At 51.8% G+C, this 19958-nt stretch overlaps 1 protein-coding gene across 1 annotated transcript in view; it reads right to left on the bottom strand.

The window, feature by feature from the left end:
* LOC126869486 (inactive tyrosine-protein kinase 7-like) overlaps positions 1-19958 on the bottom strand; it is a 37774-nt gene that overhangs the window by 5159 nt on the left and 12657 nt on the right. Inside the window, exons 3-8 of the mRNA XM_050626094.1 lie at positions 2541-2664; positions 1705-2138; positions 1327-1623; positions 674-1240; positions 330-605; positions 39-224 (exon numbers count right to left, since the gene is read on the bottom strand). Coding sequence (XP_050482051.1) covers positions 39-224; positions 330-605; positions 674-1240; positions 1327-1623; positions 1705-2138; positions 2541-2664 — 1884 coding nt within the window. The remainder of the gene's footprint in view (positions 1-38; positions 225-329; positions 606-673; positions 1241-1326; positions 1624-1704; positions 2139-2540; positions 2665-19958) is intronic.

The following is a 19958-nucleotide window of genomic DNA, read 5'->3' as shown; positions in this document are numbered from 1 at the left end:
TGAAACGCTTTCGTCGAGCGATCGAAGGAGATAGATACCTTCTGCCTGTTCTTGGAGATACTGCTGCTTCCTACGACGTCGACGGTAACGACAGTAGAGCATGAGACCCACGACCAACACCATATACGCCGCGGCCGCGCTTAGAGTGATCATAACCGTCTTCGTCATCATCGATCCGTCCTCTCCCACTTCCAAATCCACGTCGAATCTGTACGTGTCGCCGGCTGCAAGCAAACCGTACACCGTCTTCGTATCACCGCGGAAATTCTCGTTGAAAACGCCAAAGAAAAAAAAAAAAAAAAATGCCAGACCACGAACAAGATACTTACCTTTCACGTTCAACTGAACCTCTTCCCGCTTCAAACCTCCGCTGTTGCCCGCCGTGCAGCCGTACTTCCCTTCGTCGCTCATGTACACTTCCTTTATGTACAAACTTCCGTTTCCGAGTACCTCGAAGCGGGAATTGTTCAGATTGTTCATTCGAGAATCCCGGTCCCACTGGATGGTCGGCTTGGGATCGCCTTCGGCCGCACAGTGCAGCATCACCGGATACCCCTCGATCGCCTCCGTCGGATTCTGCGGCTGGATGGTGAACTTCGGCGCGACTGTAACAAGCAACAAGCGCGTGATAGGAACGCTCGCGACGAACCGGATCGCGAGGGATCGCACTTACTGACTACGTCGATGCTGATCGTGTGATTGATCGATCCCTGCGCGTTGCTGGCTATACACGTGTAGCGACCCTTGTCCTCCTCGAGAACTCCATTGAAGTGAAGAGTTCCATTGATATCTTGCACGTGCTTTGGAAATTCCTCGTCTGCCCCCTCTTTGATCCACTTCACCGTCGGATTAGTGGCACCCTGAGACTTGCACGGCACTTTGGCCGTCGAGCCAAGCTCCAGCCGCTTGTCCACCGGTTGCGGGGAGAACTTGAGCTTCTCCTCGACCGTCAAACTGGCTCGCTCCGAAAATATCGACGGGAAACCTTTCGTGAATATCTCGCACATGTAGCTGCCCTTGTCGGACAGGTCGGCGCTCTTCAAGTGCAGGGTCACGTTGCCGTGGTGATCCGTAACTCGATGTCTGGTCGGGCCGCCGCTCTCTTTCACGGGCTCGCCGTCTTTCAGCCAACGTACGTGGGTCACCGGCGGTTCCATGCCGAAGTACGAGCACGTCAGCGTCACGGAATCGCCCTCCATTACGCTCAGGCTCTCCGGCGAGCTTATCAGCGTCGGTGGAGCTGAAAAGACGCGCGAAGAAGACGCATCGTGAAAAAACCAGAACGAAACGCGACTAAACCTTGTAACGGGATAACCGTGCACTTACTGGAAATCACCACTTGGGCGAATATATCCGTCTCCCCGGCCATATTCTCAGCCACGCAGCTATAATTGCCATCGTCCTCGCCCATTCGAGCCTTCGCGACGATAAGCGTGTTATCCTGAACGCGCACAGGCCCGGAATCGCTTATGATGTGTCCCTTGGGATCTTTCCAGTAGACTTTCGGAGATGGCAGACCGGACGGTTCCAAGCAGCTGACTTGCAGCTCCTGATCCTCGCCCACCACGGCCACTTGGTTCGGCAGTAGAGGCTCGAACGAAGCCGCCGAAAGGTTCATCAAATCTACGACACGCGATCGGTTCGCTAGTCGAAAACGCGCTCGAACTTACACGACTTTGCATCGATCAGAAAAGCAACGCTTACAGGCTATCTGAAGGTCGACCGTGTAGGTGATGCTGCTGTCCCCTCGATCGCCGTGGCACGAATAAAATCCTTGGTCCCTGTGCTCGGCGGACCGTATCACCAGAGTACCGTTCTCCAACACTGTCCTCTCGTCGTCGGTTTCCAGCGGCCCGATGTCCTTGAAGAACCACTGAACGGAATCGGCGTCCTCGAAGACGCAGTGAAGCATCGCCGGTTCGCCGCGCTTCGCGATCAGGTCCCTGGGAACGACCTTTATCGTGGCGGTATCGTTACCCGAGACGATCAGGGGGAAGCTTTCCATTTTCGGAGACGCTCCAGCCTCGTTCTTCGCCAGGCAGCTGTACATTCCGCTGTCCTCGGGTACGGCACGGTGAACGTGCAGCTTCTTCTTCTTGATCTCGATCCGATCGCTCCTTACCACCGGTTCGCGGTTTCTGAAAATCGCGTTCGTTCGCTGCTTTCAAAAGCACGACGAGAGGAGTCTGCAGCGATGGATTTTCCATCGATAGAGGTGGTAGCGCGCGCGCCTACACTCTTGGAGCACGAGGCTCGACGCGACGCCGGCGAGAGGAGGGTTATAAACTCGCGAGGGCGAGGCGAAAGGTGAAAAGCACGGGCTAGCGAGGAGCGGAGAGGGTGAAGGAAAATGTCGCTTGATAATTCAAGGGTAGTTCCGTAAACGACGGGTGTCAGTTACGCGACGCGAGATTGAAGTTAGTTGAGGGAAGCTTGGGGGTTGCGATTCGCCCTCGGAGCCGCGGCTTTCCCGGAATTATCAAGCTCGGGGTTATTTCATGACGCGCAAGGGCTAAGTAGCAACGAGTTATGTAACGAACCTGTACCACTCGTATTTCATATCTCCGGAACCGTCCACGTGACATCGAAGTTCGATCTCGCCTCCCACGCGGATCGCCGAGGGTAACTTCGGCTGCTGTAGTTGCACGCTCGCCTCGCTGATCCCTGAAACAGAAATTGCCGCGGATCGATCAGTCCACACGGTCTTGCGAATAATTTAACGAGCTACGCCGTCGCGTTTTCCTTCGGGTACGCATACAAATTTCATTCGATATCGGTAAATACTTTCAAGGGGGAATTCCGCTCGCTGCCTCGCGGCCACGTTCTCTCGTATCGACGTTGCCCTCTTGGGGACACGAGGGACGGCACGCGAGACCAACTCGCGGCGAAAGAGCGATGGACCGTAAGCGCGGCGCAGCCAGTCGGTGGATCGAGAAGAATCATTTTCAAGAGCAAGGCCGTTTGAAGAGGACAAAAAGCGACGAAAGGCGGAAAAAGCCAGGGAAGGAAAGAAAGTCCGACGCGGTCCTCCGCCCTTTCCTTGAAAAAACCTCGTAGCGAGAAAGGCGGCTCTCCCGCGGTGGTTCATGAATCCTTAAAACGCGAGTGAAGTTATTTGCCGACGTCTTTCAACGAAGTCTGGGTAAATTAAGAAAAAAGAAGAGAACGGCCCGAAGCGTTTGTTCCGCGCAAACCAGAGGACATCGCCGAAAGTCGATGGTGGAGGGAACTCTTTTTTTCTTCGTCGGCCTCTTTCTTCCTTTTTTTCTCCGAGAACCGCGAGTCCTTCTGACCGTCTGGACGGGTCCTGTCGCGGATGCAGCACGAATCGAACGCTAGAACGAGCAAAAAGGGAGGCAGGATCCGCGCGACGCAGGGGAGAAAGAAGGAAAACGAAACAGAAAGAAGAGTAGAAGGGGGACGGATCGCATCGACGGCGACGTTTTATTTGATTCGATTAAATCCGTGGGTTTGCTGTGGTGACTTCGTCGTAGGTAGGTTACACACTCGCTCGCAGACGGTCGCTCTCCAATCCCTTTGCAGCAAAAAGGGACTAAGAACAAAATCGACCTGACATTCCCAGAGAGCAACTTCCACCCCTTTCTTTTTCTTCCTCCTACGTCGTTCGTCGTCTTCTCCTTCGGCTTTCGGTTCACGGTCGGCAATTGCTTTCCCTTCCATTGTCCTACGCTGCTCTTTCCCCGTTCTGGAATTCCGCCCAGCTCTGTAATCGCGCTTTCCACCGTGCGTTCTTCGTCGATGAATTCCACGCCAGACAGGCCGGCAATCGAACCGGCTCGTTTTCGTATTCCCGGCCACGTTCTTATTCCGCCGACTCGTTCCGTCCGACATAAGTTTCCTCGGTTATTTCGCGCCATGTATGCGACGCACGCGTCATCCGTCATCGTACGACCGGCTTCGAAACATTTCCGATGAACGGCTGGAGAAACCGGCGAGCGGCTAACGCAGAGGGGAACAGATTCTCGAGGTAGAAACCGCAGACAGGCAACCTGTTAACGAAGGGGGCCAACGACGAGTTGATCCCGGTGAGCACCGACGAAGAAATTCGAGACTGTTATCTCGGGTAACTTACGAACAGTTTACCGGAGACCGTCGGGACGATAAGGCTTCCTCCGTTAATTTAACTCGTTAGCCTTCATCCGCGATCGATCGCTGTCCGACTTGCGGCCGGAAACTCTAATTTCCAGCTTCCGGGTTCGATAGCGGAGCGCTACCGCCTAATCGTCTTATTCTTTTCGAACAACCGAGCGGCGATCGATGGAACCGATGCGACGACCGCGCGATGGTCACGCGACGCAGACGAGCGTGTGTTCCACCGATTCCAAAGCAATCGGTTAATTGCTTCGAGCCTCCGTTACGCCTCTCCGTCGGCTCGATTCCATTACGATCGACTGTAGAGCGTAGCGCACGAATACGCCGCCCGCCATCGATCGACTTTGCATTACAAGATTATTCTCCGATCGGGAAATCTCGAACGACGAGAAAGAGCTCAAGAAGGAGCGCGCGAGTCATTAACGAATCGCTTCGGTTCCTTAATTTTCCCATGTTCGTTTGCATTCGCAACCGCGCGAACATCCTTCCGGGGATCGAATCGTGACTCGACGCATCGATTCGAGATGGAACGACGCGATAGGAGCATAGACAGATAGGAGAAGATTCGCCCTGCGAGTCGCCGAAAAAAAGCGACGGCATATAGGAATTTACTTCGCATGGATGCCTGGTTAGCCGTGAAATGGAGACGACTACTCAGCGCGCGCTCCACGCATCCCCGAGGTGGCATTATTAACAGCCGACTGGGCCCGCTCAGCCTGTCCAATCCTTTTACTTTTACCCACGACGATGCCTCTACTCGTTTTTTTTTTTTTTTTTTTTTTTATCGCGTCGAACCGAGCCGAATCGAGACGAGACGCGTCGAGAGGCTAGCTTTTTCTACAGTTTCTCGGGGAAACGGCGACGGGGTACGCGTTCGAGACGTCCCCCTATCGAATTGATTACTTTGCGAATTAATACTTTCCGCCAATGCGCTCCGTCTTTCCCATTTTCCCGTGCTTCCGGGGAACGCGATGTACAGATTTTATTTTATCTTTGCTTCAGGACGTGCGAAAGTTAACAACACGCGTCGCGTTTCGAATTACCGACGCTTAGGAACGCTTCGACGACGAGGCAAAGAACAAGAGCAATAGAAACGAAGAAACACACAGAGAAAGAGAGAGGGAGACCAGATAGCGGACTAAGAGAAACCCGTCTCCCATCGGCGATAGTCCACGTTGGTCGACTCGTTTCCTCACCCTTTCTCCCGGTGTACAGGACCCTGGGTGCGCGAGCGGATTAAAGGGCCGCGTTAAAATGCCCGCGTGCTCTTCTCCGGCATTGAGTCCATTAAGGAGCATTAATCTCGAGGAGTTATCCTCGAGGAGGAAGATATTCGAAGGCTGCCGCCCGTCGTCGGTGCACAATGCGGCAATAAAGAGTGACAAAGCTCGGAAGGAAGAAGGAACGATCACGAAGGGATGACCGTGACGACAGAGGAAACACGGGAGTGAGGAAAGCCGACGGAACATGGTCGGTGAAAGAGGAGAACGCACACAGAGGGGGACAGGGGCATAAGGAGAGCTCGTTTGTAATCGCGAAACTCACTTTACGTCTGAGGTCTCCATGAGATTTTTCTCGACCACTCGACTTGTTCCTCTCTCGTCTCTTCGTCTTTACCGCGATGTTTCTCTCTCGGTAATACGGGGTTTCTCCCGTATCCTCTTCGAGCCGCGCTCCTCCCGGCTCACTCCGCTACTCGGAAAGCCGTGTTTAAATGCACAAACGAAGCGAGAGATCAAAGGCGCCGCCGGGCGGGCGCGCGCGCGCGCGCTCGCTAAGTGAGAGCAAGAGAAGAAAAGACGAAGAAAAGGAGAGCTGGAGTGAGCGAACCAGCTAGAAAGGCGAAGGGCAGCGGTCGAGAGAAGAGAGAAAAAGAGAGAGAGAGAGAGAGAGAGAGAGAAAGAGAGGATGATGTTGGAGCCAGAAGGTAGGGAGCAACGTTTATTATTATCATCGTGTACACCGGCAGCGACCAACAGCCCCACCTTCGTCGGCGTTCCCTGTCGCTTCCTCAGCATCCACAGCAGTCGACATGAACTTTCGTGTAAACATCGAGGAAGACGCGCGTGCGTAGCGAGACGATTCCTGCAGCCACAGCCTGTTCGCGGAGAAGCCGACCTTCTGCACCGAGAGGCAACCTTGGCTCGAAGGCTGACCCTGACATCTTCCACCCTTTTCTCCGACCGCACGCCACTTCCTTTCTCGCAGAATTCCTCTTTTCTCGGCGGCTCGCGGTTCGCGACAGAGGGACTCGCGTGCATTTCGACGAACCACGCGATAGACTTCCACGAATTGGCCTCACTTTGCTGGTTTCCACTTCCAAGAACGTCTTCGCCGTGCACGCGCACTCGCGATGGAAATAATTAAAAATTTCGATGCAATGAAACGCGGAGCGGGGCTCTAACGAGCCGTCTGCCACGCTCGGATGTAACGTGATATTTCTTTTTCCAAAGGGGAGATCGGCCACGGATCGAGAACACGTCGACAGATGCGTGTAATCTTCCGGGGGATGTCGACACGGACCACCCAGATGGAATACAGTAGTTTCAGTCAATCTGTGGCCAGACATCGCTAAATTACTGGAAACGCGTCGCGCGCGCTGTACATCGAAAGCTTCTTCGATAGGCGACTCCACGTGCTCGGCTTGCCGAAACGTTGAAACGCGTGTATTGCGATTTATCGATCGATCCGAGTCGTCAAAGGAATCGCGATTGACGTAACTTTAGAACGAGATGAGTGGTCGTCTCTGTACGTAATGCTCGCGTGTAGAATTCTATCGCTACGAGGATTCTGTTACCACGCGTACTTACGTGCCACGTTAAACAGCGGTCGATTGGAGTACAAAGATAGAGTGCAACTCTAGAAATAGCTATGGAATACGATACTGTGCATGTGGAAAGCCGGCATGTATGTACACAGCCGATGATAGTCTATAGACGAAGTTTATCGCGGGAATTATCAGAGGCTCGCTTCGTGTCACGGATCACGGTGGTCGATTAGCGATCCGATCAGCAGAGGCAATTTTCGCGCTTTGACTGCGACTTATTCCGAACGGGAAAGCCCGCCGGTATTCCTCCTTAATGGAGCGTTCGACGAGAATCGGACGAAAGCCGTTTGCACGCTCGATTTCCGTCTTGTAAAGCGCGAGCAGCCAGCGCGGAAAGAGAGGCAGCGTCAAAGCAACGAGGAAAGTCGGGGGGAAAGTCGAGAGAGCAACGGACAAAAGTGATTGCTTGCCGACAGACGCGACACTCTGATGTACGAGTCGAAAGGTATCGCGCAACGTCAAGAGCCGTGTCTTCTTCGTCCTCGTGCGCTACCTACTTACTTACGAACGCCATATAAAATTCTCTGCAAGTATAAAGCTGGCTGGAAGATTTCTGGCGCGTGCGACCGATCATCTCCTTCAAAAAGGTTCAAAAGGGAGAGACAGAGGGGCAGCGTTTCGCGAATACACCGTTTTCAGTTGGAAAAGCGAACGTATCGACGCCGCTGGGACAATGCTTTGCGAGTTGGAGGGTCGAACGGGAGCGAGGCCCGAGGCGGTTGAAAAACAGCTGCGGAAACAAACGGCAGAAGTGGCTTTTCTTCCACGAGAAAGAGGGAAAAATTCGTAAAGCGACCGCGTCGCAACCGATATCGAACCGGCCGCGAGCGTAGACGATCGAAATACACAATGGTCTGGTCGGAGTCGAGCCAAAGGCTACCAACAGGCGCGGCTCTTCTTTAAAACCGCGCCGTTATTAAACTTTTAATACGCGTGATTATAAATTGCCTTGCGTAAATATCCCATCGATAGCGAACGAATCCAGATTATTCTTCTCCTTTCGTGGTCCTCTTCTTTCAATACCGAACAAGCAGCGGGAATGAAAAAAGTACAAAAGAGAATCGAAATACGTTGGAATCATAAATACACGAGGGCTATTTACGACTCTGGAATACCATCGAAAAGACATAAATTTCCGTGAATTTGTGCAGAGCGATTTAGCGATACAAATTCTCGCAGACACTCGTGACTCCGGCGACATTTTATCTCGCGGCAACGGAGAAGAAGAATCGTCGAGCTGCAGGTGAAGCGTCAGCGTCGAAGAGTGGCATTCGAAGGGAATTTCTTCTCGTTGTTTCGTTTACGTACGTGGCGGTCCGCGAAAATCATCCCTTTAACGAGAGAACCGCACACAGTGCGTTGCGCGCGGATTTTAACGAGACTCTGTAAACGGACGAAGAAAAGGGAAAGGCGCGTGTGCCCGGCGGTGCTCGAGAGTGAAAAGGAAGAAATAAAAGTTGAAATTCCGATCGAGGTTATCGAATGGCCTGTCGGCGTGTCAGATTATCGCTATGATCGGGTGCACCGCAGACCGTGTGGCGCCGACCTTGCCAGCGATCGGTCGGAATCTATGAAAGGGGACGGGCCCACTATCCCCTTTTGTCGTTCGAACCTCGATTCACAAGCCTTCTCGGCGTTCTTTCTTTAGCGCTGTCGTGCCGTGTGGTGCGCAGCGTCAGCGTTACGGAGCGAACTGGTCGAAAAATCTTGAAAGTCGGCCGTTCGTGCTCGTGACGAGCGGTCGAATTAAAATTTTCCAGGGGTCTGAGCAAACGAAGGGGGGACCGCGGGAAAAAGGGCGACGAAACAACGGAACGCGACAAAGGGAATGCACAGGGCTGAAAACTCGGGACCGCGCGCCAAGGATAAAAACGAAATAATTTTCCTCGTTGAATTGAAACGATTCCCGCGAAAGGGGCATCGCCCGGGGAGCTAAAAGCGTCCCGTTTCAAATCTAATATCCCTTGAAAAGACAAAGCACTCCCCTTGGAGATCGTTTACGTACATTGTAAACCGAAAAGGACATGAAAGAATGCCGCCAAAGGGGTGACGGACGGCTGCCGGCACAGAGAATCCGAGAAAGAGAGCGAGAGAGCGAAAGACTGGGTGCGAGACGAGGTGGAGGTGTGGGCGACCGGGTGAAGGCAGAGGGGGTGAGGCGTTGAGGGAGAAGAAAAGCACGCCCGGGTCCCGTTTTCCGCGCGACGCGCCTCTCCCCGACCGATTCCGCCTTTCCACGAGGCCGCTGTTTATCCTAGACGTGCAAACAAGCCGCGGTTTTCTCTGGAAACCTTCGGTCGAAAGGAAGAGGGAGTGACGCGAAGCACACTCGAGCCTCGGACCGGTCGTGTCGTGGCCACGCGAACCTGGACGTGCACGCGGACGCGGACGCGGACGCGGACCAACACCCGACGTAAAACGATGGGAAGAGTGGCCGCCCGGCTCTCTCGTTGAATTATTAGTGGATTACGTCGTGTCGAGAAACCAGCCGCGCCGCGTTCTTCTCACTCGAGGGACGTTAGCCTCGCGAACACCGAGAAAAAACGAGCGGAGAGGGAAGGGCCGGCATCGAAGGGAAAGAGTGGCGAATGCCGACACAGACAGAGAGACGAAAGAGATGAAAGGGTAGGCGAGCTAATTCGCCGACAGGAGTGTCGGTCAGAGACACCGCCGGTCTACACGTACTCGTTTCCAGACACGTTGCTTGGAGCCTCGATGGACCAACCTCGCGAGACTAGCGACGGCTCTGACTCGCCCACGAGTCTTCGCGCTTCTGCCAAACCGTTCGCAACTTCGCGCCGCTTCAACCGTCGTCGTCGTGTACTCGGAGTTTCGTGGTTGTTCCTGCGGTTGTCGAATTTCGGATAGCCGCGAGGTCTCCGGAGAGTCGAGTTTCACGAAAGGGACGCAGAAACGGAAGCTAGCGTCGGACGAAGCACTTCCACGTTGATCCGAAATACATCCGATCTCCGGTTTCTCCCGTTCTTCGTATAAATTCTCTCCTCCGACGAAGTTTGCTCCGATACGCGCGTTTAAAGACCGCATACCCTTTAAGGTATCGGAATTTATGAATGGCAACGGTGACCCAAAGAGACGAGAGAAAAAAAAATTGAACGCCTGAGAAGGCTCACAAAAAAGCGTGTTATCTTCGAGTAACACGAGCAAGACGAGGATACAAAAAGCAGAGCGGATCGGTTCGAGCTGTTTCGGCCAGATCAGATAGAAAGACTGGAGAGAAAAAGTGTATACGGCCGCGGGGGCTAACGCAACCCGAGAGTCATTGTCGTAGATACCGAACGATCCGTAAGTAACCAGCGAGGCAGCGTGAAAGCCGATACGTTTTACTAACACAATTACAATTGTCCGGTGAGCTCCGAAAGAGACGCGCGTGCAAAAGTACGCCGTAGATCGATCTACGAGACGAACGGCTGGCTACTCGAAACCGACGCGTTTCTTCAAAGGGCACACACCGAGTTCCGAGCCAATCGCCGAGAGATCGTCGCGAACGATTGCTTTCTAAATAAACAAATCCGCTGCCACGACTCGGCCCAATCTCTTTTTCTTTTTAAACCGTATCGCTGGCGGCGTTCCTCTTTCGAGGAACCCGACACCGTACCGGCATGGCCGAGCCAGATAAGCCCCGGAAACGCGTTGTTTACGCGCTATCGAACTTATATACGAGAGCGGGCAAACTATGCGCACAGAGCAAACGCGAGAACCACGGACGATCGCAGTGGCCGTATCGTCCCGCCGATTTGTGCGTCGTTCCGCGTCAGGGTATAACCGTAAAATGTGAAATATAGGAATGGAGGTGCAGCAGCACACGAATGCGCACAGACGACCGGAACAGGCGAAGGTGACAATCCACGGTGGAAAAACCTAACATTTTTCCAGCGAACGACTGGAAAGGAAGGCGACAGAAAATATTTCATTGACGCGTGGATCGCAGGCAGATTTTTAGCGAGCGAATAAGCATCTGATTTTTCGTTCAACCGCTCGGTCGACGTAGAATCAGCCGTACACGCGTCGTAGCAGCGTATTAGGGGGATAGAAAGGGAAGAAAGAGAAAGAGAGGGTAGCCGACGTACCCTCGCCGGCACGCCGTTCGAAAGACGAAGAAAACGAACGGCGAAGGTGCGACGAGGAGATTAAGAGAAAGAAGGAGAGAACGCGCATCGGCTGCAAAGAAGAGAGGCGGACAGATACCGTAGCAGAAAGGGAGCGAGAGAAAGAGAGGGATGCAGGGTGGCTCTGTTCGGGGGTCGGTCGTTGCCATGGGGATGGTAGTAAAGCAGGGAAAGAGAAGGGAGGGTCGGTCGATGCAAACGCACCATAAAGTTTTATGGCTCTCCAGAACTGTACCTATCCGCCCTCGTCTGCCGCAGCTCTGGGTCGCCGGCTCGCTTCTTCGTTTCGGGAAACTCCGCTGCTACGCGCCTTTGACCGAATCGAATTTTTTCCATCCGCCGAAAAATCAACCGTATCGTCGAGAAACAAAGAATATCGACGCTGGCTATTCCCGGAGCACGCGCTCCGTTCCCAGGAAGAATCAATTTTGACGCGAATCCACGTTCGATACGGAAGAATATCGTATGACTTTCTTTGAAAAAGGCTGGACGACTCTTGTTCGAGCAGCTCCCCGGCGATCGCGATCGCTCTATGGGGCAAACGGGACAAAAGGAGAAACGAACTATAGAGGCGCGTCGAACCGATATTTTTCCGCGTTCGCGGAGAAAACGAAGATCATGGAAATAGCACACGATCGGTCGCCGATGGGTCTTCTCTATCTTCAGTCTCGTCGTGCGATTGTTCGAGCGAAAAACGCGACAAATCTCGCGCCACCGTGAAAAGAACGTTTAACGTTGATTATCCGCGATTCATCCTGCAACGCGAACCGTTTTAATTGAGCGGAGAGATTCGCGAGAGTCCGAGTCGCGCGCCGTTAACGAGCGAAATCGATTCTCGCTCGATAATTTCGTGTCGGCGGGCCAGCTCGATTCGATACTCGGGACATACAGGGGGTGGTTCCGCTAACGGAAAAAAGCACCGAGAGAGACGGAAAAATCGGGGCTTGCCAGGGATTTTTAGCAGCGAACTTACTAACGAACGAGTCTCTCCACCTCGTTACTTTTCGCGTCGCAATTATTTCGCCGTGCTTCGAATTTCAAAACTGTTTATACATTATACATCGATCGCTCTCCCTCTCTCTCTCTCTCTCTCTCTCTCTCTCCTTCCCTCTTTTTTTCTCCATTTGCGCGCGGTGATCAAATATTTTTGGGAAAGCTATTTCGGGTTAGAAATGCTTCGAACAACGATCGGACGTTCCTCGTGCTTCTCCGTCCGCTGATAACGACGCCAGCGGAGACACCGAAACGCTGTTGCATCTTTTATGACACGTTGTAAAACGGTGACATAAATCCTCTTTCGGAATGGTAAGACTCGAGATAGGATATCGGTCGTGGTCGATGACGAACACACGGGGATTATCGGGGTAATAAAAATGGACGGCTCTGCAGCAGTCGGTTCGTTTACTTTCCAGAAGAACAGAATCCACTACAAATCGTCTCTAGGAGATATTGTACGCTACGACGATAGATAGTGCCGTGAGAGTTGTACTCGAGCCGCTCTGAACACCTTCGAGGAAATGAAATGTAAATATTGGAACGAGACGCTGCTACGTATTCGCATCGACGAACCTTGTAAAATTGTCGTTCGTTCGTTCTCCTTGGAAGCGCGCCGTGACAATTTATCCTCGCCGTTTCGCCACTTAAAACGTCATGCACAGTTTCACAAAATTCACCGCGACTCCCATCGTTCGAAATTCCACGTTTCAGACGTGAAGGAAACAGCAATAAGTACGGCGAAACGATTGTCACGGAAATAAAGCGTTTACATGCGTGTCTCCAGAAAAATACACATCGACCTGCGTCTCGCGTCTTCCACGAATTATCCAATTTCGGGAAAACTAGAAGGCTGCGAGGAAGGAAAGAAGTCGAACGGCGAGAGCGAGAGAGAGAGAGAGAGAGAGAGCGGGCGAGAGAGCCGAGGGGGACGCAGAGTGTATTGCGAACGTGCCCCGAGTGCCAATCCTCAAAACCACCCCAGAAAGAATACAAAAACCGTGCGAGAGAGGCGAGGCTAGGTTCCAGGGGGAACGTATCCGGCAGGGAGACAGGGACAGAGCCAGAGAGAGAGGAACACGGTAATTATTTTCGAACCGTCAAACCTGCGTGTGAAGAGGGTGATGCCAGCCGTCATGCGAGAATCAAGGGTTACCTAGCCGAATAATACTTAAGCTTTATTAGCGGCGTAGTCGAGCTCGAAAAACTCCTTCGAATTATACGTCTCCCCTCCCTTTTCTGCGAACGAGTACGCTGAATTCCCGTGAAAATCCCGACGCTTCCCGTAACACCGCGCAAATATCCTCGTTACCAACGCGACGCCGTTAAGGTCGTTAAAAAGTTAGCAACCGGTCGAGTCGCGCCTTCCGCGCAAGTTTCGCAACGTATCGCGGAAAACTGTGGCTGTCCGATAGCCCTTCGGTATAATTTAATAACGTTCGATCGCGCCAACTTTCTCTCTCTCTCTCTCTCTCTTCCTGACTTGCCTCGCATTCTCGACGTCTTATCGAGCCAGGAGACATCGCCTACATAAAGTCGGAGGAGAACAAGGAGCGGGAGGGGCACCGTGAAGTCGTCCGATATCTACGGTTTAAAGCGGGCTTTAATTAAAAATCTATTTGCAAGCAACTCGGTATATTTCTACGGCGCGATTGGTAATTGTAAGGCAAACACAGCGGCGAGCTGAATACCGCTTTCATCGCTTGCAGAGAGAATCTTAGACGCTGCGATGGAACATCGAGTCGTACTGTTTGCCGAGTAAATGTTGCCGGTATATTTGAGCACGTATAAATCAATAAAACAAACTGTAGGCAGGTGTACGCTTCATCGGCCGTTTCAACTCGGCCAGTGCAACTCCGTGCGCCTCTTTAGCCGTGCGCACTGAAAAGCCAACTAACTTCCATAGAACGGAACGAAAGCGCGTGTCTGGTGGTTTCGTTTGTTTTTTCTTTGTTCGCCGCGCAACGTTCCATAAAAAGTCCATAGTATCCGGCAGCACAAAGGCGCCGTTTGTTTTCCTCTTTTTCAAACTTTTACCGGGTTAATCATATAATTAAATCGAGACGCGCGGTCTCAAAGAAGTAGCAAACGAGACCGAGCTTTTGACAAATTTCCGTCGAAAAAGAAAAAAACGAAACAATAGGGACACAAAGAAAGAGGGAGGCAGAGAGAGAGAGAGAGAGAGAGAGTTTTCTCTAACGATTTGCCGCATGGCGTGAAATAGAAACGTTGGTTGCGTACGCGCCGCGAGAAAGTGGCGAAAAAGAGCGGATATTACTTTTCGAGCAGTCTGCCTGGCCTTTTGACCGATTCCGAAGTGGTCGGACAAGCTTTACCAGCTATAGGCTGTTCTCGAATGAAATCTCAGCGCGACGCGCATATATTGCAATTACGACAAGAATCTCTCGCAGGGTTTGAAAGAAACGAGCGAAAGAGAGGCGGCGGATGCGGGTGACAGAAAGATGCAGACGGCGGGAGCATCGATTCGTGCCGCTCATCGCTTCGGCTCGTTTCTCCGAACGAGAGTCGCGTTGCCAGATAAAATTGCTGGAAATAGTGTCGCGTATCTGCGACCAGATACACACCGATACACCCACCACGTCGAGAGACATCGGAACGCCAAGATAAATTAGTTTCCCTCTCTTTTTCCTTTGCGGCCACGCTCGCCCCTCTACGCTACCACAACGCGGCGCAAAAAAAAAAAAAAGGATAAAAAAGGAAAGAAAAAGGAAAGAGCAGAGTAGCGCGAGGAAATTATTACGTTTTTAATTTACCAGGGACGATTGGTTTTCACGACTCTCGGCGCAAATGAACGACGAAGGAGCGTGGAAAGTGAAGGGACGAAAGTTCTCGTGATTGCAGACGGCAAGATCGATCACAAAGTTAGAGTAAACATCGGAGAGAATTGCGACGTAACGAACGACCAAGATATCCCTCGTTTTCTTCGCAATTCCAACCAAAGAGCAAACTCTCCTTCTCGCCTAACATTCCGCAATTGCATTTCGTCTCGCGCTACCCGAGAGGAAACGCATCACAGCCGAGCGATCGTAAAACCGATCCAAAGATCAGGATTTCGCTGCCGATATTGCTTTCTCGCTATTCGAGAGACAGAAAGATGGATGAAATTTGCGGCTGTGCAAATGCGTGGTTGTATCCGCGCCACAAATAACATCGATTTGCGAAAAGTGAAAACCGAGAAGCGAGAGGAAGCCGAGGCGAAAAGCGAACGTGAAAGAGACAAGAGGATAAAGGGCCGGGCAGGCAGCAGCATCTCGATAACATCGGCGAGCGGAAATTTCGATTTTACATCGGATGCTAGATCGAACATCGATGGCGCCTCTCAAGAGTGATTTCTGATTCGCGCTGACAGCGTAGCGATCGTGGTTCGACGCGACACCCTTTTTCGAAGCGGATCTCGGTAGGAACGCGATGCCGGATCGTGGAACAAAAGCGACCATTGTCGCGACTGAAAATCAGAAACGGCGAGATCACTTCCGTCCCCAGTCTGTGCTCGAGTTCGAGGGTCGAGCGCCTGCTAGCTCGTTCGCTTTCTCGCGTGAAATTGAGCCAAACAATGTGCGCGTGGCGGCGGTCGATGCTTAGTGTACCAGGCTCCCGCGTTAGACCCACGTAACAGAATTCGAGTGCATTGTAAATTCGTGCTCACTGCTCTTTCCTTTCTTCGCGTTGTTTAACAACGCCGGCATATCCTTTTTTTCCCCTTTTATCGATTTAGGAAAATAATGAAACGCGCCGTCTGCAAGGCCTTTACGAGTACGCGGTAACTACGAATCGAAAAAAGAATCGGACGCGGAGGGCAAGATTGCAGTATAGGAAAGGGCTGGCGGAAAGAAAAGAAAAAGGTGGAAGAGGGCGCGGAGAACAAGGGCGGATAACAGGTTGGAGAGGTAACGACGAAATAAAAAAAAATATTGCTCAGTCGTGCGATTTCTCTGACGACCACGTCCCCAGAAGTTCCTCTCACGACAGGAAAAACGGCTTGAACACCGGACTGACGTGTCGGTGAGAAACAAGTTTCATTTTATGGGTCGGCGACTTTCGTTAGCCGGAAATGAAAATTTGGAGCATCGTAAAGGCGCCCTCTTCACGGTGCTCTTATTTCGTAGCAAATGGATATTTCTTCTTACCAAAAAAGATTATTGCATCGCGAAACGATGACAGAATAAGTCTAGGAATTGGCAGAAGGATACGTGTAACAAATATATCCCTTTTTGATTTACGAAAAAAGTAGGCGTTTTTCGTGCGTCACGCTTAAAAGGAAGGTCCTTTTAAACGCGGCAGCGGATAAGGAACGACTGCATTTCCGACCGATCTGAACGTAAATGGATCGTTCGTTCCCTTTCGCGCAGTCGAGTAGGCACCGTTGGGAGAAAGAGGGAAAAAGAGGGAGAAAGGAGAAGCATCTCGTAATGATAGCGGAGTCTGCATGCGCGCCTCCCTAATTCCCAAGGATCGAGATGCATCCATCGATATATATCTGCATCCATTGATGCATTCGGCGCACCGTTGCACCGCCACGAAATTAATAGCCTTGGAAGTGGCGTTTCGATTTCTCGACAACTTCGCCGAACGAAACAAACGTCAAAACGATCGTTCGAGAGCCGTAATTGTTGAACCGCGTCGTGCTTAACGAAATCGCCAGATCTCGGAAAGGAGTAAAAAAGAGAAAGAAGAGGAAACAATTTTTTTCCACGATAAAAGGGCAGATGGAGAGAAGGGGTAGAACGGCGTCCAAGGGGACTCGAGGCAGCGTCGTTTGGCCGACGTCAGCGTAATATGAAAAATATATTCGTCGTGTCCCATGAAATAACCAATTCCGGAGGCTCCGGTATTTTCCCCGTTTTTATCGTGCGGCTATCCATTTTTCCCTTGAAAAATTCGGTTTGGCGGTATTCGCGATTTCCCGCACCGTTTACATTGAACGCGAGAGCTTCGAGCAAGGAAATAAAACGGTCGCACGTCGATTTTGCAGGTGGTTTTCACGAGTGGCGGCCGTTAATTCTTCGCTCTCTCTCTCTCTCTCTCTCTTTCTTTCTCGTTCATCGCGCGACATTCTCGTATATTCGTACTCCATTCGCGTGGATGTACAGCGTATGGAATTCGAGCGTCGAACGTTCCTCGACGCGTCACGAAACGAGCGTCGTTCCATTTTTTTTTTTTTCAGACGACTCGCTCCGGCAGATTTACCGGATGAACAGGTGTCTGTTTCTGTTTCGCGACACGAGTCACCATCGTCGATGCTTAAACGTGCTCGAACAACTTATGCGCGCCAGCTTTTTTCCTTCGCGAACCGTACAACTAATTAGGGGAAAGCGCGCAAGGTTAATTAGTAAGGAGCGTAATTAATGGGGAGCCCAGGATCTTCCTTATTCAACGGCCAGATTCTCGCGACAGGGTGGCTCCTTCCTTTTTATCGCGTATCTTTTTTCTTTTCTTTTTTTGTTCCTATTTGCGCTCTTTTCTTTCGTCGACCTCCTCGCTGCTAGCACTGCTTCTCGTCCTTTTCTTTCCTCGCTTCCCTTTTCCTTCGTATCTACTCCCCCGTTGCTAGATGATCTCCCACTCTTTTGGCACTGCACGCTCCTTTTTTCATTTCTACGCGCACCGAGCCGCACACACTCTCCTTTTTTCGTTCCACTGTATATTGGTCGGGTTCATTTAGCGCGAGAAATAATTACGGTGCTCCCCGGCTAAAATGCCTTACCGTGTGTACTTGGCCCCGATTGTTCGCCTCGATGACGGTAATTTGACAGACAGGGGTTGCGCCGTGCGAGACAAAAGTCGCGCGGAACAAATCGACCGGGAACGCTTGGCAAGCATCGGGTAAATCGCGGCAGCGCTCAACGAATTTCTTCTCTTTCGAGTGATACGTACGTACGTGTAAGGAAACATCAGGAAGAAAACCTGGATCAACCGAGGTATTTCCGTTATTCCAATCTCCATCCCCAGCGAACCGTACGCCAGGTCTTCCATATATCGCACCGAAGGGTCATTCGGTTATTATTCTATTCTATTCTATTCTATTCTATTCGGAAAACTCTGACGAGAATTTAACTCACGTTGACGATTGTCGACGAATGAGAAGTATAACCTACAATACGTACGCGTATAACGACCTTTCCCTGGAATCGAGGCAGACTACGAGAAACGCTTTAGGGGAACGACAGGCATAAAACGCGAAAACACCGTGAAAGCGATATTTACCAAGGTAGCGCTCGCTCTGCATCCTTTTTTATTTTAGGGTCACTCGAGAGTAGCCCGGGAGCCGTACACGGGTGCGAAGCATTGCACGACGGTGCACTACTGCAATTCATTCGGCACAATGCACCAACACAGCTCTAGCGGGATACGGCAAGCTGGAGAAACGAAAGAAGGGAAATAAAGAAAGGAGGAAGGGAGAGCCGGGGAAAGGATAGGTAGAGAAAGAGAGAATAAGAGTTTCTCGTGGTACGCGTTCACGACGAGCATCCGTGGTAGTGTTTTTAAAAATGCAGCCGCCCCGGGCTGCCTACAGCCTCAACGATTAGCTTACTACCCCTTCCCATCCCGTCCTGGCCTTTCCTTCTCCTCTTCAGCTTCACGTGCTCTTCCTCCGTCCCTTTCTTCTCGCGTCTCTCGCGCTCGCTCCCCGGCGACGACGACGACGACGACGACGACGATGAGGATGACGACGACGACGACTACGGTGACGGCGACGACGGCAACGACGACGCGCAGCCCGCACCAAGGCGAGACAATGAAAATGCAAGCAAACCCTCGCTGAATTGAGTTCTCCACCTGCGTGCGACCGACCGGGAGTAAGAGGAAAGAAGAGAACACGAGGACGGGGAAAGAACCAGAGAATCCCTATGGTAGGCTTGCCTCGAGATCTCGCGGATTTCCTCCCCTTTAAAGCAGATATAATTCGAAGCTTCGCCGAGGCGCTGTTTTGTTTATTCCGCGCTTTCTCCTCCGCTCTTTCTCTCCTCCCTTCGTTTTCTTTTTTCCCCGCTGCGAGAAAACATCGCGAATCAAAACGGCTCGATTAAATACTTGCGCGTGATCGCGATAAAAGTCGTTAGGACGCGAATAGAGCGAACGCGTGCGGTTGTATGGCGATTCGAGACGATCCCGAGTCTCGCGAGCTAGAACGTTGTTGCAAAATTCGTTAAACACGCTGGCAACTTTCGGCCTGGAACGAACGCGTTCGCAGCGGGTATTCTTCCGCCTTTCTTCGAATTCATCGTCCGTTAAACGCTCCGCGCGTATGATTTATCGGCCAGGTGTTATTATTATACCGATGAAACGTGGATCGAAGCGCACACCCTTGAAGCGAACCGGTAAATTTATCGTGGTATTGAGGAGGGTCGGCACGCGTTGCCGCCGTCAATGCGTAGCCGCTAAAAAATGGGTATTGTTGTGGTGTACAATAGGAGAAGCCTAATTGCCATTTGGCCTGGCGTTATACGGCCAGCCGCGAGGTTCACAGGCGGTGCTACGACGCGAGTCAAGAATGTGGATACGAAGACCTTCTTCGAGACCTTGGCTACGATTCAACGTTTCGCCGCGAACGTATAAATTAGTCGCGGTTATTAATTCGTCCGGTCTCAAAGGATTCAACGCGTGCAAGCCGGACCGAAGGAGCGAATAAATTAAACGTGGGCGCGAAAGTTAACTTTCCCGCGAGACGATCGCGTCACGGTGCGATCGAAATTATCCGCGCGATTACAATGGCGAAGAATTATCTCGGAACGCGAGTAGAACAGAAGGCGGGAGGGGTCTTTGAATAGAATTTCCTAAGCGAGCTATTTACCGCTCGAGCAGCGACAACGCGGCGAAGAAACGTCTGCCGACGATTGTTCTCAGAGGCAGCGCAACGACGAGGACCGGATGAAGTC

Source organism: Bombus huntii, chromosome 9, assembly GCF_024542735.1.
Source record: "Bombus huntii isolate Logan2020A chromosome 9, iyBomHunt1.1, whole genome shotgun sequence".
In the NCBI taxonomy this organism is placed as follows: domain Eukaryota; kingdom Metazoa; phylum Arthropoda; class Insecta; order Hymenoptera; family Apidae; genus Bombus; species Bombus huntii.
The sequence above is the reverse complement of the archived record's forward strand: the minus strand, read 5'-3'. Positions and strand labels throughout refer to the sequence as shown.